A 14,342-nucleotide genomic window follows, 5' to 3' on the forward strand; every position below is an offset into this window, starting at 1 on the left:
AGTGAATACATGCCTCCAAAACGTGCAGCAGACACATGCAGACAGTTTGTAGGATTTGCAAGTACAAAGAAAGATGCTTTTGCTACTTAAATAAAACATAGCATTTTTTCTTATGGTAACATCTAAAAAAAATAGGTTCACCTGTGGCTTCTGCTCAGTGTTGTGGTCACATCAGTGGTTCAGTGTATCGTAGAGCAAAGGAGTGAAGGAGAGGGGGGCTTGGAGAGTGGTGCTTGCAGGAGGTGCCCTGTGGTCACAGAGCTGCAGAATGGTTAAGGTTGGAAGGGGCCTCTAGAGATCATCCAGTCCACCCTCCCACTCCAGCAGGGACATCCAGAGCACGGAGCGCGGCGCACACGCATATACCATGCACCTGTGACTCTGTAATCCCTCTTTCTTACTGTGCTCTTAGGCTTGTTGTGTTCTTTATGAAGTAGAATCACAAAATCATTACAGTAGGAAAAGACCTTCATGATCATCGCGTCCACCCGCAAGCGCATCGCCACCCCGGCTCCCAAACCGAGTCCCTAGCGCCTCACCCACGCGTTCCCTGAGCGCTGCCAGGAGCCTCGCGAAGCGCCTCCCGGCCTCTGGGGGCGCCGCCTCCCGCCGGGCCGAGGGCTGCGGCCTGGGCCGAGGTTTCCGCCGTGCCGCGGGCCCCGCCGACGCTTCCCCGCGCCTGGCCGCGCCGCGCCGCGCTGAGGTGGCCATGCTGGCGGCCTGCGCGCCGGGGCTGCGCGCCGCGCTGCGCCGCGGGGCGCCCGCGGGCCGCCTGGCCGCGCTGCACGGCTCGCCCGCGCGCCGCCGCCCCGCCCGCGTCGCCGTGGTGCGTGAGTAACTAACGGCCGCCGCGGGTAACGGCCGCCGCGGGTAACGGCCGCCGCGGGTAACGGCCGCCGCGGGTAACGGCCGCCGCGAGTAACGGCCGCCATGAGTAACGGCCGCCGCCGGTAACGGCCGCCATGAGTAACGGCTGCCGTGAGCCGGCAACGGCCGCGCTGCGGCTCCAAAACAGGGAGCTCACTTCGTTTATATTTTATTTCTTTCATTTTTTATTTCTTTCATTTTTATTATTTATATCTTGGGTTGGTTTGTTTATTTTATGGCCTGCGCGCTGCTGCTCGGCGTGAGGGGAGGTCGGGAGTCCCGTGGCGGCGGGTGACTTTGCGGTGGAAATGGCAGAAGTGGGAGATGGGCCAGAGTGGCTGCGCGGAGACCAGAGGTGCCTCCTCGCGGCAGCTCCCTTCAGCCCGAATTACATGGGAATAAAATAAATAAAATAAAATAAAATAACCCCCCGTTTAAGGCTTATTTATTTACTTATGTCTCTCTGGATTGAGCCCGCGTGAGCTAGAAGAGTTTATTAATGGTGGCAGCAGGTGAGGGGAAGTAGCCCCTGCAGGAACTTCTCTTATAACACAGTATTCCAAGCAAGGGCAGGAGTTTCTGTGGAAGGGCTCCTGACTGAATGTGATCAGGAAAAAAAAAATGGGGAAAATAATTGGAGACTTTGCAAAATACATTAAAGCAAAAGCCAAAATGCTTTGTCTGCCTCTGCTTCAAGGACAACAACAAAAAAAAAAAAAGCTGTAAGAGAAAAGAGTAGAAGGAAAGAAGGAAGGTTACTGAAAGCTGGAGGTGGAATAAGGATGTTCTGTGTGTCAGAGCAGTGAGATTCCAGGTAGGATTAGCCAGGACAAAAAAAAAATCTTGTTTTAAATGAGACCTTTAAATTACCTTTACTGGTAAAGATGACTGTAGGATGTTAGGCCTGTGGTAGCTGAGGACTGGATGTTGTGGTCTAAAAGGCCCTTCCAGATTTCCAAAAGACAGTTTCAATTGTGCCTTTTCATGTGCCTGCTATTTAAAGCTTGTTAAGCTTCTAAAAACAGACAAAACCAGGTGGAGAGAGAATAAAAATGGAGACTCTTCAATGGGAGTTTCTAACTGCACCACAAGGTTTTGCTATCATTTCAGGAATAAAGAAGGAATTATTTGGATTTTGGTGGGGGTGATTTTGTTCTTGCAAACACTTTTGTCTGTTTTTTTAATGCTTTATATTTTTTCTACTACTTTATGAAAGACTCCCTCCAGACTGAAAATGGATAGCTGGTTGTGTTGTGTGTTTTATGCTCCTGTGTATATAAGCAAACTAACATTGAAAATTTGAAAGCATATTGTTGTGGTAATAAGGGAAAATATGGCCCATGTAGCATACTTGGATTATGAATAATGATTTAGTTATTGATCTCTGATACGGATTCTCAGACAGAAAGTTGGCAGTAGGTAAAATAGCATTATCATAAATACAAAACGCAAAGTGCGTTTTTATCCCACTTCTGTTTGCTGTATATCCAGATGAGAGTGTATTTCACAAGGATAAGAACATCTCATCGCTGTATCAGGCTCAGAATGACCCCCTGCATGCATAATAAAAGCACACCTATGGGGCTTTTGTCAGTTTAGCAAATCTGAAGAACAAATATGAGACCTGCGTGTGGCAGGTACTTGTTGCACAGTATGTCAAACTGCAACACTAGGGCTAATAGCTTGATATTTACTGGCACGATAAAGACCTTGTTAGACCTTGTTTCTAAGGCTGTGGCTATTTTTTTTTTTAATCTCGCAAGGTTGGTGAAAGATTGTCTAGAGTTTTCATATCAGCTGAAATAATTTTGGTTTTCTCACTGCAGGTCCTGTCTGGTTGTGGTGTCTACGATGGCACAGAAATTCATGAGGCCTCAGCGTAAGTTGCTTTATGTAACTGCAGCCTCCAAAAATACCTGCGTTATTATCAGAACGCTCTGAATTCAATTCCTCTTCCTATGAGCTGTCAAAATTGCCCTGAAGGATTTGTGATAGTGTTTCTTCGTTGGCCCATGAAGCTTCCGAGTTTTCCCCCAGCATAATGAGAAACCTGGCTGCTTCCCTGCTCTGTCTGTCCAAGATTACACGTGCTTCCTATGTAGTGCCAGAGCAATGAGTTTGAGAGGCTTTTCCACACAAACAGCAGCTCAGTTTTCTAGAAACAAGCTCGAGCAATATAAAGAATTTTAATCACCTTAAACTTTCATTCTTGAGCCTAAATTGAATGCAAGATTTGTTAATATTCAAGCTGAGTTATTAATTCTGTTCAGTTTTTATTACTCATTTCGAAAACATGTTGACCTAGATCCAGGTTAAATATTCACCTAGGTATGCTAGGTGATTGTGGAACTCTTCCCTAAGCTGGAGGTCTTGCACTCAGGTAGAAATGTATTTATTGTCCCCTGTGTGAGAGCAGTGAATGAAAAAAGTTGTCACAGCTTGCCTGTCACCAACTCATCTGTCTCTGCCATCTGATTGACTTTTATTTGTTCTCGCTGCACTCTGTTGTTCTATAAAAGAGTGCTTTTGCTGCTACAGACTCAGTATGCTGTGGTAGCAGTTGGAGTGTTTTCCCCCTCTTTCAAGATGTCTTTCAGGGTCTGGTGGTGCCTTTACAAAGCCTCTTTCCCAAGGTGCTCAGCACGTCTCCTCTCTGGTTTTGCAGGGTGCTGGTGCACCTTAGCCGCGGGGGCGCCCACGTTCACATGTACGCTCCAGATGTGCCTCAGATGCACGTCGTTGATCACAGCAAGGGGCAGCCAGCTGCAACTGAGTCGAGGTAAGAGCTGTGCTGGGCCTCTGCTGTCACTGCTGGCTCTCACTTTGCTGCAAGCTGGGCCTTCTTCAGACGTAGCACCCTGTAGCTGAACTTGCAGCTAAGTGCTTTGAACAGCTTTATGCCAGCTGGAGAGCTAAACCTAAAGGCATTATCTGGACATTACTATATGCTCTCCTTTCTATGCTCTGTTGTGCACAAATGCTTCGTTTGTCTCATCTTTAAATTTCTGTTTGTTCAAGGAATGTTTTAGTGGAATCTGCACGGATTGCTCGTGGTAAAATCACAAACCTGGCTAACCTTACCACAACAGACCATGATGCTGTGATATTTCCTGGTGGATTTGGAGCTGCTAAAAACTTGTGAGTGCAAGTAAATAATAGACCCCCTCCTTATGACTCGCACAATAAGAACAGGGAGCAGTAAGTGGTCTTCTCTAGCATATGTAACCCCACCCATCCCTACCTAATTTAGTAAGGAAATGTCCCTTCAAAGTGTTGGAATTAAGTGCTAAGTGCCATTCATTTTGCTTTCCTGTTGTATTTTTGAAAATTTTCCCAATAATGTTAGTCAGAGTTCTACAGTTTAGATAGTCCATAAAAAGTCATCTTTCTCCTATACTCCTGTAGTATTTTTGGTGTCCTGATGATGAAAGCAGAGGTAAAACTTCCCAAGTTTTGGGTGTTTCTGTATTTTCCTTCTGTTTCTTCATGTCCGAAGTGCCTGGCTACCAAAAAGTCCTGCCTTGCTTTAGTAACAGTAAAACAGTGAGTGGCTCAAAAAAAAAAAAAACTAAACCAACCAAACAAGAAAAAACTGTGTTAGCCAAGTGGAAATCTCCTGTTAACCTTCTGATTAGCTTATTACTGATTCATCATTTTGTTGGCTTTGAAAAGTCTTTTTCTCTTTGTGTATTTTTGTTCCCAGATAAATTTGCTGATCTGCTTTTCAGTAGTCTTAGAAAGCTGATTTGATAATGCTTATTTTAAGCATTCATCTTAAATAAGGAGCTCTCTGACAGACCAGAGCCTGAGCAGAATTGACCTAGGTAGTGCTGCTCTTCTGCAACATTTTTCAGTCAGCTCGTAGAAGCTGCTGTGCTTGTGCTGACTTTTGAGAGCTGATCTCGTGTCTGTCGGCACGTTCATACTGAGCCTCTTGTTGTGGCAGATCCACCTTTGCTGTCGATGGGAAGGATTGCAAGGTGAATAAAGAAGTCGAACGTGTCCTGAAAGACTTCCACAAAGCAGGCAAACCTATTGGGTACGTATGTTAGCTATAGAGGGGTGATTGTTTGATAGTGTGAACATAGAGACAAAGTACGTTGTGTGGGAAGCTACCTCTGCTAGCGATGGAGCAAGAAAAGGTATATTCTGTGTATGTGTGTGTGTGTGTGTGTGTGTGTGTGTTGGTGTTTGTGGAAGAAGAACCTGAGAACATGTTGATCACAAGTTTCCTTTTGATGTCTTTCCAATTTGTAAGAGCATGCACACCTGAATCCTTTCAGTTTGGAGTGTTCAAAGATGCTGTCACGGATCTCTATATAATTCCTTTTTTTTTTTTTTTTTTTTTTTTTTTTGCAGTCTTTGCTGCATTTCACCAGTGCTGGCAGCAAAAGTTCTGGCTGGTGCTGAAGTAACTGTGGGGCATGAGGAAGAGGAAGGTGGCAAGTGGCCTTATGCTGGAACTGCGGGAGCCATTAAAGAAATGGGAGGAAAGCACTGCGTCAAAGAAGTAACCATATCCTTTCCTATAAGCTTCCACAATTTACTGTGCATGGTAGTATTGCAGTAGTAAATACGTACAGGACCTGTGCTCTTCCCTTAGTGTTTAGTGGGAATGTACAGCGTATGGAGCATGCTATAGGGTGCATGGTGAGGTCACGTTGCTTCCCTTATGCTGCTGCGTAGATAGTAGCAGTGCTTAGTGCTTTCCCTAGGGCTTCCTTGGACACTGGGAAACGCTGGGTGAATTTGCACCCAAAACTGGCACATGTTCACAAGTGGTCAGTTTTCTTTGAGAGATTTTTTTTTTCACTTTTCCTGAAGGCTAAAGCTGTGATCAGAAAACCAATATCCAGAGTATTTGCTTACAGGCAGTAAATTCCCCAAGTTTTCCAGTGCTTTTGAGTAATGCTTTTCCCACAGATTGCTCTTGCAGTCTATGTATTTCTGGCAAAATAAATTTTAGTATTTCAGGTTATAAATTTCAGCCGTCTTTATAGCTGAACACTAATATATTTGGAGGTGCTTTATTTAAGTGGTAATGGAGCTGTAAGCTTTTTGTCAGGGGCAGTTTACTTTGCAGGTGTCATCTGCATGTGAGGCATGGACGGTGTTTTCCTTAACTCCCTCTTACGAAGCTCACGTGGATACCAAGAACAAGGTGGTGACTACCCCAGCCTTCATGTGTGAAACAGAATTACATAACATCTTCGATGGCATTGGGGCCATGGTGAAGAATGTGCTGAAGCTAACTGGCAAGTAAAGCGGCTGTTCTAAAAAGTAAAGCTATAGACATGTTTAAATTTAGGGTATAGTATCAAAGAAAGAATGGACCAATGGAGACATTTTCACCTGCTTTTCCTGTTCACACTCTAATAAGTGCTGATGCGAAGCTGCTTGATTCCCATCTGTGGGGATTTCCAGGACTTTTCCAAAAGAGGAGCCCGTAGAACAGCTCGTGGGCGATGAGCGGTCTGGCCTGAGACACAGAGCGTTTCCTTGAGCTTTTCCAGGTGAAAGGAGCTGTGTGGCCGTGTCCAGCAGCCGTCATCATGTGGCACCAGTGCCAAAGCATTTCCATGCGGGCAAAGAAAGACTAGGGGCCTTTCCAGAGCTGAGGGCAGATGCGTTGTAGGGGCAGAGCATCCACAGTGGCGCTGCCTCTGTTGGCCTAAGAATGGAGAGGCTGTAGTTGGTACTTCATGGCTTAAGCATTTAGGCCTCAATCTGTGAACTAAAAGTCGGAATTAACTGTGGTGCGGCCAAGGGAGCAGACATCTTCCACATCCTAAGGTTGCCTCGGCTTGGTTTAAACATCCATGTTCTTTTTTTTTTTCCATTTTAAAGAACCCCTTTCCAGAGGAGAGCTGTTCCGAATAACATGAGCAGGACACACCTTATCTGTCACAATGTTAGCACTTTGAAAAATCCATTGGCCCATTATAGCTAAGAAAAGGTCTTGAAAGAAAAAAATAATCCGCTGATGTGACGCACATTTTTTTTAGGATCATGTCCCTGTTAAAGTAGTTGCATGTTTGGCAGTGGACAAGAAACAAATCTCAACTTATCCTCACTTTCTCACTTTAGGGTAATAAAGCTTTCTCCAAAGAAATATTGAATGTCTGGAAAAATGATGTATAAATAAATTAATCCTTGTCTTTATCTCATCTGTGTTTGTTATCTCATTTGTGTTTGATATATACCTCTGATAATTCATGCTGGTTGATTTACTCTGACATTTTTTTCAGGACTCTCTTCGCTTCATCTTTCTTTTTCTGATGCTTTTTGGTTCTCATCCCCTTTATCAAATCCATCTTGATTTCATGGAACTTTTTGCTTCTGGAGCCCCTTAAGTCATTTGTTTTTGTCACTAAACCTATATATATAAGATCTAGGGTTGAAGTCAAGGGTGGACACTGTTTTATTTGAGAACTTCATAGAGATCCTGGCTGGCACCAGTGTGCTTATGAAAAATCCTGCACATAAAACAAGTAATCATGGTGACAGACATGGTGCTTAAAGTCGATGCTGGACATATTCTAAAACAGTGTGTTTGTGTATCAGATCTGATTGGAAAATTTTCAGTGTCATGTGAATGATAAATAGCAAGTAATAAATAGAAGTAAAGCCCTCTATTTAAGTAAGTGCAAATAAGGACTTTGTTTTTTGAGATTTGTTTGTACTAAAAGGGATAGTTGTGCTATGAGTTTTATATAGCTGATACAGGCATGGGAGATATCTGAATATCATAGCAAATACTCAGATCTTGTTTGAATCAGAGAAACTTCAGTATTATGTGCCATAGAATGCCATTTTTAAATGCTTATGTTGTCTTTACATCTGCAGAACTTCTAAAAGAAACATGGTAGCCTCAGGAATTTCCACAAACAGAGATGGAATTGGAATCTCTGGAGTTCTTCTCCTGGGAGAAGAGCAGCTGTGTTACCAGTAACATTGTCTGCCACAAGAGTGCTCTAAGCTGAGCTGAACTCACGTGGCCCTTTCTGTCCCTTCCCCTCAGGGACAGAGAGTTCAGATCTTCCCACTGGCTCCCTTCACCCTGGCAAGGCTGTGGGGAGCGTTAAAGTTTTCCTCCTTTCTTGCTTAGATTAAGGTGCCCTGAGAAAAAGAGAAGATCTTTTTGCTGTTATTGCGCCCTGGCCAATTTCTGCAAGTTGGCAGGAAGATTCTCCAGATGTTGCCTCTTTTTACAGTCCTCTGAGATTCTTTCTGGAATCTGGATATCCAAATAATGCAAATATTAACAGCCCGATGAGCCCCTTTGCAAGCAGATGCAACGCTGGGCATGATAATCCCTGTCTCGAAGACTTCCAGATTGGAATACCCCAGTGCCTTAAACTTAGGATCAGTTGAAAGGCTCAGCTAGCTTGGCAGGACAGCTAAATAAGAGCTAAATAATATGAGATACTTCCCTCTCACGTGGTAATCTCAGTATTGATGACCATTTCAAGGTTAGTACTGTGAGTGCCAAGGAACCAGCTTCCTGCTCAGTGCCTGCCACTTTTTGAGGTGGTTCATAGGAAAAATGAGCTACCCCAAGAGTGTCCGTGCTGGGAGCGTAGGCGTGTGGTGGGGACAGGGCAGACTGCTGTGTAGCAGGGGAACCAGAGACAAAATACTGCTTTCAAAAATAATGACCTTTTAGAGCATTTTTCTACATTCTCTTTTCATTGCCATTGAGAGTTAATGGTTTTCTTTTAAGGGAAAGAGAAACATGCACCAGAATTAACCTTTTTTAAAATTTATTTTTTATTTTGTGTGAGATGTTATAGTTCGACAGTGATGTTCTGAACACAGATCTTCAATTCACAAGTTTTTTTATGGTTTTATGTTAATAGAAGGTCATTGATCTTTGATGAAAGGTCTGAGACCATCTTGGCTTTCAGCCCATGTAAATTTGTAGGGAAATTCCATGCTTGTGTAGAGATTCATAGAAACGTTTTTCTGCCAAGCTTGGGTTTTCCCTTCTTTTTTGATGGCTGTTTGGAGCTCCTAAGGGGTTTGCTGGTTTCAACCAAGCGGACAGAAATTTATGATTCGTGTGTTTTGTTAAATGCCATCAAAAATAAGAAGTGAAAGACTATGGGTATTAGAGCCTCCATGAGGAGGCACGTTGCATTTGCCTTACATGCCCTGTGTTTGTGGCCTGCCGAAAGCATTTAAGGGCTTTGTCCTACTGAAGTGGGGTGGTCCCCAAACCAGCTTCTGCAGGTGTTTTCCTAGTGATGGGAGGGGGCTAATTTTGGCAGGGAAGAGACAACTTTCACCAAGTGTGTTTCTGCCCAACCCGTTTTGCCCCCACCAAAGCGCCAGGCAAGAAGTGTTTAACATAACAATTTTTTTTTTTTTTGGCAGAATGTTGCAGTGTTCTGTTAAATTAAAAAAAAAAAAAAAAAAAAAAAAAAAAAGAGGAAAAAGAAAAGAAAAAGATACAGGTCCTTTTTCTTTTGTAAAAGCAGAAATGAGGATTGTGATGCGCTTTTCACGTTTTCCCCGTGTTTTGTGGCACGAGAAGACAGTCTTTTCAATCAACAACAGGGGGCACTTCGTGAGCGATGCTCAGAGGTTTTCGGGCCCTCCTGCGGCACCGTGTCCCAGCTCTTGTTTTGTCTGTGACATTATTGTTGCATGTGACATCGTTGTACCGTTTGGGGCACGCAGAGGACAATCAGGGAGGTCTTGCTTCCTACTGGTGTAGCAGAAAGAGGCAGAAGTTCGGCGTTGTCCTAACGGGTGCATTTGCCCGGCACTCCTGCAGAGGCTCGTTTCTTCAGCACTCCACCTCCTTCTCATCCCCATGAGAGGACAGTGTAAAGCAGACTTGCATGAAGCTTCCTATGATACAGTTACCCCAAATTATATACAAAAGCTTCCTATGATAGAATTATCACAGGAAAATGAGGGAAAATGTAAGCCATAAAATTATACATTTTCTTTTTTTTTTTTCTACCGGTAGTGCTGTCATAGTTGAGATAACCTAAATATAAGATTTGTAGTCACAGACTTATACCGGGCCAAACAATACTCTGGACGAAAATGGACTTTCTTCTAGGGTTTATGTTCTTACAAGCTAGCTGTTGGCCTGTGTGTGTGTTTGTGTGTTTATATACATATTTTATATTTTTCTTCTTTAAGAATGGTGGTTTTAATAATCCTCCAGCTGCAAATAATTGAGAGCTGCATTCCAAGACTCTTGAATCTCGTTTGGGCTGTTTCCCTGCTTCTCTGCCACAGCTTGCAGGGCCTGAGGGAGAGTTTATTTGTTACATTGGTTGTCCATAGCCCTCAGAAATACAAAGGATCAAATATTCATCCATCTTTTCCAGGGTGATTTCAGCGGTGGTCAGGATTTCTCAGGCGATAGACAGGGGAAGAAAAGGGACTAATCTTGGACAATTTCTAAAGCTGAAACAGAACTTGCAACAAGGATTGCATCACCCGCAGTGATGTAACTTCCTGCTGCTCATTTGAAAAATAAGCATCTTCCATGCCTATTCTCAATATTCTCCTGGTTACGCTGCCTAGTGCCTCGCTATGTGAACGAGCTGACGTCAGCCCGAGCTTGAAGAATGGTGGAAACTCTGCATCGAAGATTATTTATTGCCTTCTCCTTCCTACATGTGTGAATTGTTTTGGTGCTCCTTAGCTTTCAAAGCCAGCGCTAGTCCATGTTCAGGCTCTGGAGACTGCAGAAGCACGTGCAGCTCGTGCTGTGCACGCTGAGGGGGCTTGGGGACCTTTGCTTAGCAGGTCATCACGTGGGCAAGGAAAGGGCCTGGCAGCCAAGCCAAGCCTTGCCCTGCAGCCTCGCAGGAAGGGTGGACTCTGGCAGCGCGTTATCACTGGGAATGACGTTAAACACAGCTTGTGGAGCTGTGAGGAGCGGGGACAATTAAACCACCCAAACGCTCTGGCAAATCTTGGCCATAAAAAGCTGGTGTCGTGAGAGCCATCCAGAGGTCACCCAGTGTGGCGTCCTCCACCCTCTGCTCATGTGCTCGCCGTCATTCCTAACAGCTTCCAAAGGCAGGAAGAATGGATCCTAGCGGAGGGAGAGGCTTGGAACCTCTTGGAAGGCACCGGGCCTTCCTCGCGGGCCCTGGCGAGCACGGAGCACCAGCGCAGCACCACGGTGTCCCTTCGAGGCTGCCCCTCTCCAAGGCAGTCCGGCTGGGCCCAGCCCTGCCTCCACCCCACCGTGAAGGGGGCACTTGGGTGTTTAGTCATTTTCTTGCCCAGGAAGCTTCTGCTCGTGCAGAACTGGGGGGGCTTGCTTAGTTTGTGCACCTCAACCCCTTTAGGGAGGCGGGTGGCCTGCGAGGCGTTAGGAGGAGCTACGAGGCCTCACGGCGTGCTCCAGGCTTACGTGGTCGGGGCAGGCAGGCCTGTGCAGATCCGCCTCCTGAACCTATTGATTACACCGGGAGCCCATCCAGGAATAACTGGAATACAAATAAATACACCAATACAGCAAGATAACAAGAAGCTTAAGCTTTATTCGAGTTCTTTCTTGGCAAAACTAACTCTGTCTTTCCTGTGGAAAGAGGGTGGGACTGTTTGAGAACGGGTCCGTGTGCGGCCTTGGGAGCCGCTGCTGGAGGGCGCGGGGAAGGTGGCCCCACTGCTCCCACCGCTCTGCAGCCCAGCCGGGGGAGCAGAACCTTCTCCAGACGCCTCTCCCTCCTGTAGCAGCGCAGTTGCGACAGCTCCAGCCTGGCACGAAACATCTCTGCTTTCTTCATGCTGCTGGTAAATCTCAATCTTAGCTCCGCCTGGGCATCTCAGACTGCTTGCGTTGAACGTGCATATGTAACAGTTATTCCTTGACCAATTTTTAATTCCTGTTTCTTTTTTCATCTGAAGATATCCTTCTTAAACAAGAAACAGTGTCACAATATCAACCTAGCCTAAGAATACAACTTTTGCCTCATGAACAACATTAGTTTTTCCACCTCTCATGTCAACGAGAGACAATACTGAATTCAGCCTTCTAAAACCTTTGACTTGTCTAGGAGAGGGTTTTGTAATAATGTAGCACTTTCCTCCTCTGTACTGAAATTTTCTAACCTCCGTCATTCTCACGTGTCACTCTTACCCTTCTGCTGAAGAAACAGTTTCTCTCTTTTGGGGAAAAAAATAAGTCAGTGCAGATAGCCATGACGTTTAGGAGTAAAAATAGAAGCTGAAGTTCCGCAGGCTCAGATTTCACAAGGTTTCTATCCTTAATTTCACAAAGAGAGCCCCTTCCTGCTTCCAGTTTTTATCTGACATGGAGGGTAATTACTCCTTCTCCTTTCATTTTTCTCCAAGGACTGCAGGTGGGATCGTAAGACAAAGCTCTCCCTCAGGTCAGCTGTACCGTGGTGCTGTGCTGTGGCTTTGTAAGCTTTATCTAAACTGAAGTTGTCATAAGAGCAAAGTCACCACATGCTGCAGTGTTCACATCGACAGCACTAAAACCGTGCGTGGAGAAACAAATAAGAAAGCAGCCTTGCCCCCTCTGAGTTTCACCGCCTTTGGTTTCCTTTGTACACCAAAACACAGAACATAAACCTACTCCAAGGAGCGTTTCCAAGTTTTGGTGCCTCTGTCATGCAGCTCCGGAGCAGTCCTGTTCTTGCAGAGCTGATCTGTACAATGAGGTCCTCTGGTGAGGAGAACTTCTCAACCCAAAGTGTGTCCTTCCCAGTCACAAATGCCAAACCAGCAGTGTCACCAGGAGATGAAAAGAGAAAGTAAGTGGATCTAGTTCCTGTGCATCACCAGGACTTCTTGGGGAAGCCTTACCAGGACCTGAAAGATTGAAAACAGAAAAAGCCTTAAAGTAAACAGTGGCTTGACAAGAAGTGCGTTTAAAATTTGTATGGCATTTTACTGGTATATTTTACATGAATGCAATAAGAGAAAAACGCTTATAACCTCATGTGGATTTTGACTCTTTTGCAAAATTCTGCTTTATGTGTGTACATGTACCACCCAGAAAAAGCCAGTCTTAAGGGACTGTGAGAAATACCGTTTTTTCCCTTCATGGAAGAGGCACAGATATTCAGCAACAATAAATACAGGCTTCATTTCTGGAATGACTTAAGAATTTTTGTTGCAAACATTGCAAGGTTAGAAGAAATCTCCTCTCTTGAGAGTTCTTTCAGGCTGATAGACTATCATTTTTATTCAGAAAACAACCTAAACAAACTCTTTTCCCCTTTTATATAAAATATGACCTATCTCCTGAGCGGTTCATAATGAAGGCCAAGTGTGGGGATCAGATCATACGTGCACGCAGCGTCTCTGTTCCCAGCAGATCCTTTCACGTCCAAGGTTCCAAGTGCCTCCCAGACTAAAGACTAACACAAAACAGATCCACTTCCTGCCTCTTTGTAAAGAAATTGCTGGGAATACAAACTGGGAGCTGAGGCTGTTTCGCTTAAAATGATGTTGACAATAGGAAGCATTTTCTTTCTTTTTATGAAAAGCTTTTTGTTGCAAAGGTGAGGCTTCTCTTACTTGCTCCATCTCCAATGCTCCCAAACCCAGAAACCTTCAGGTGCTTACAAGTGCGTTAGTCCGTTTGTTCCCTCATAGCAAAATTCAAACACTCTCCCTTCTCCCAACCTTACTTCTTAAGATCTTTTCACAATAAGAAATAGTTCCTGTTGAGAAACTCTCCTGTTGAGAGTTTTCAACTCAGTTAAATATATATACAAGTATCTGCTGTAAAGTGTGCATATTTTACACTCTCCCTGCTTCTGAGAAAGCTCGATTGCTATTGCAGTGAAAAGTTTGATAGGTGTTACCTGTGGAAGGCAATAGTTAGAGATATTCCAGCTCCTGGTTTTGTTTTGTCTTATTTTTGGCTTTTATCATGTTACAACAGTGCTATTAAGACCTAAAAGTCCATCCAAAATTTAACCTCATATTCTTTAAAGACCTCTAAGCAACTTAAAGGAACTATCCTAGGTCCAATGAGGATATTCCCTGTAGTTTTTAAAGTTGTTTATTATTCATGCAGTATAGAGCTGAAATCTTCTATGAGGTAATGAGATGAGACACTGCAATGTTTCTCTTCCTTCATTTCTGCTTGAGTTCATTGCTGCATTGTATCTTGATCTGGCTCTAGTATCTTCTTGTGGGCAAACTTCCTGCATTAACTGCACTATTATATCTTTTATCTATACTAAGCAAATTACAGCCATTGATTATTACATAATAATACTTTTTGATAATAGCAATTTAGGATTTTGTAGAGCTACTATGAATAATTAGCATCACAAGGAGGAGTTTTACGGGAGAATTTCCTGAGGATATCGTGTCAGAGCTGGACAGCCTGTATGTATTATATTCACTCAAGAAGTAATTACCAATGACCCAAGTGTATTGTTATGACTAAATTTAGACTTTGACATCTACACTATACTTCCAAATAGCCTTTGGGTGAGATCCACTTCAATTTTCCT

At 44.2% G+C, this 14,342-nt stretch overlaps 1 protein-coding gene across 1 annotated transcript; it reads left to right on the forward strand.

Annotated features, from left to right (window-relative positions):
• The first annotated feature begins 709 nt into the window (after positions 1 to 709).
• GATD3A (glutamine amidotransferase like class 1 domain containing 3A) lies at positions 710 to 6,785 on the forward strand. Its single transcript, XM_026036182.1, has 7 exons — positions 710 to 826; positions 2,694 to 2,746; positions 3,533 to 3,646; positions 3,886 to 4,005; positions 4,814 to 4,906; positions 5,227 to 5,383; positions 6,002 to 6,785. Exons 1-7 carry the CDS (start codon positions 710 to 712, stop codon positions 6,128 to 6,130), a joined length of 783 nt encoding a protein of 260 aa, XP_025891967.1. The 3' UTR covers positions 6,131 to 6,785.
• The last annotated feature ends 7,557 nt before the right edge of the window (positions 6,786 to 14,342 follow it).

This window comes from Nothoprocta perdicaria, unplaced genomic scaffold (genome assembly GCF_003342845.1).
Source record: "Nothoprocta perdicaria isolate Ctin4 unplaced genomic scaffold, notPer1 scaffold_171, whole genome shotgun sequence".
NCBI classification, from domain to species: domain Eukaryota; kingdom Metazoa; phylum Chordata; class Aves; order Tinamiformes; family Tinamidae; genus Nothoprocta; species Nothoprocta perdicaria.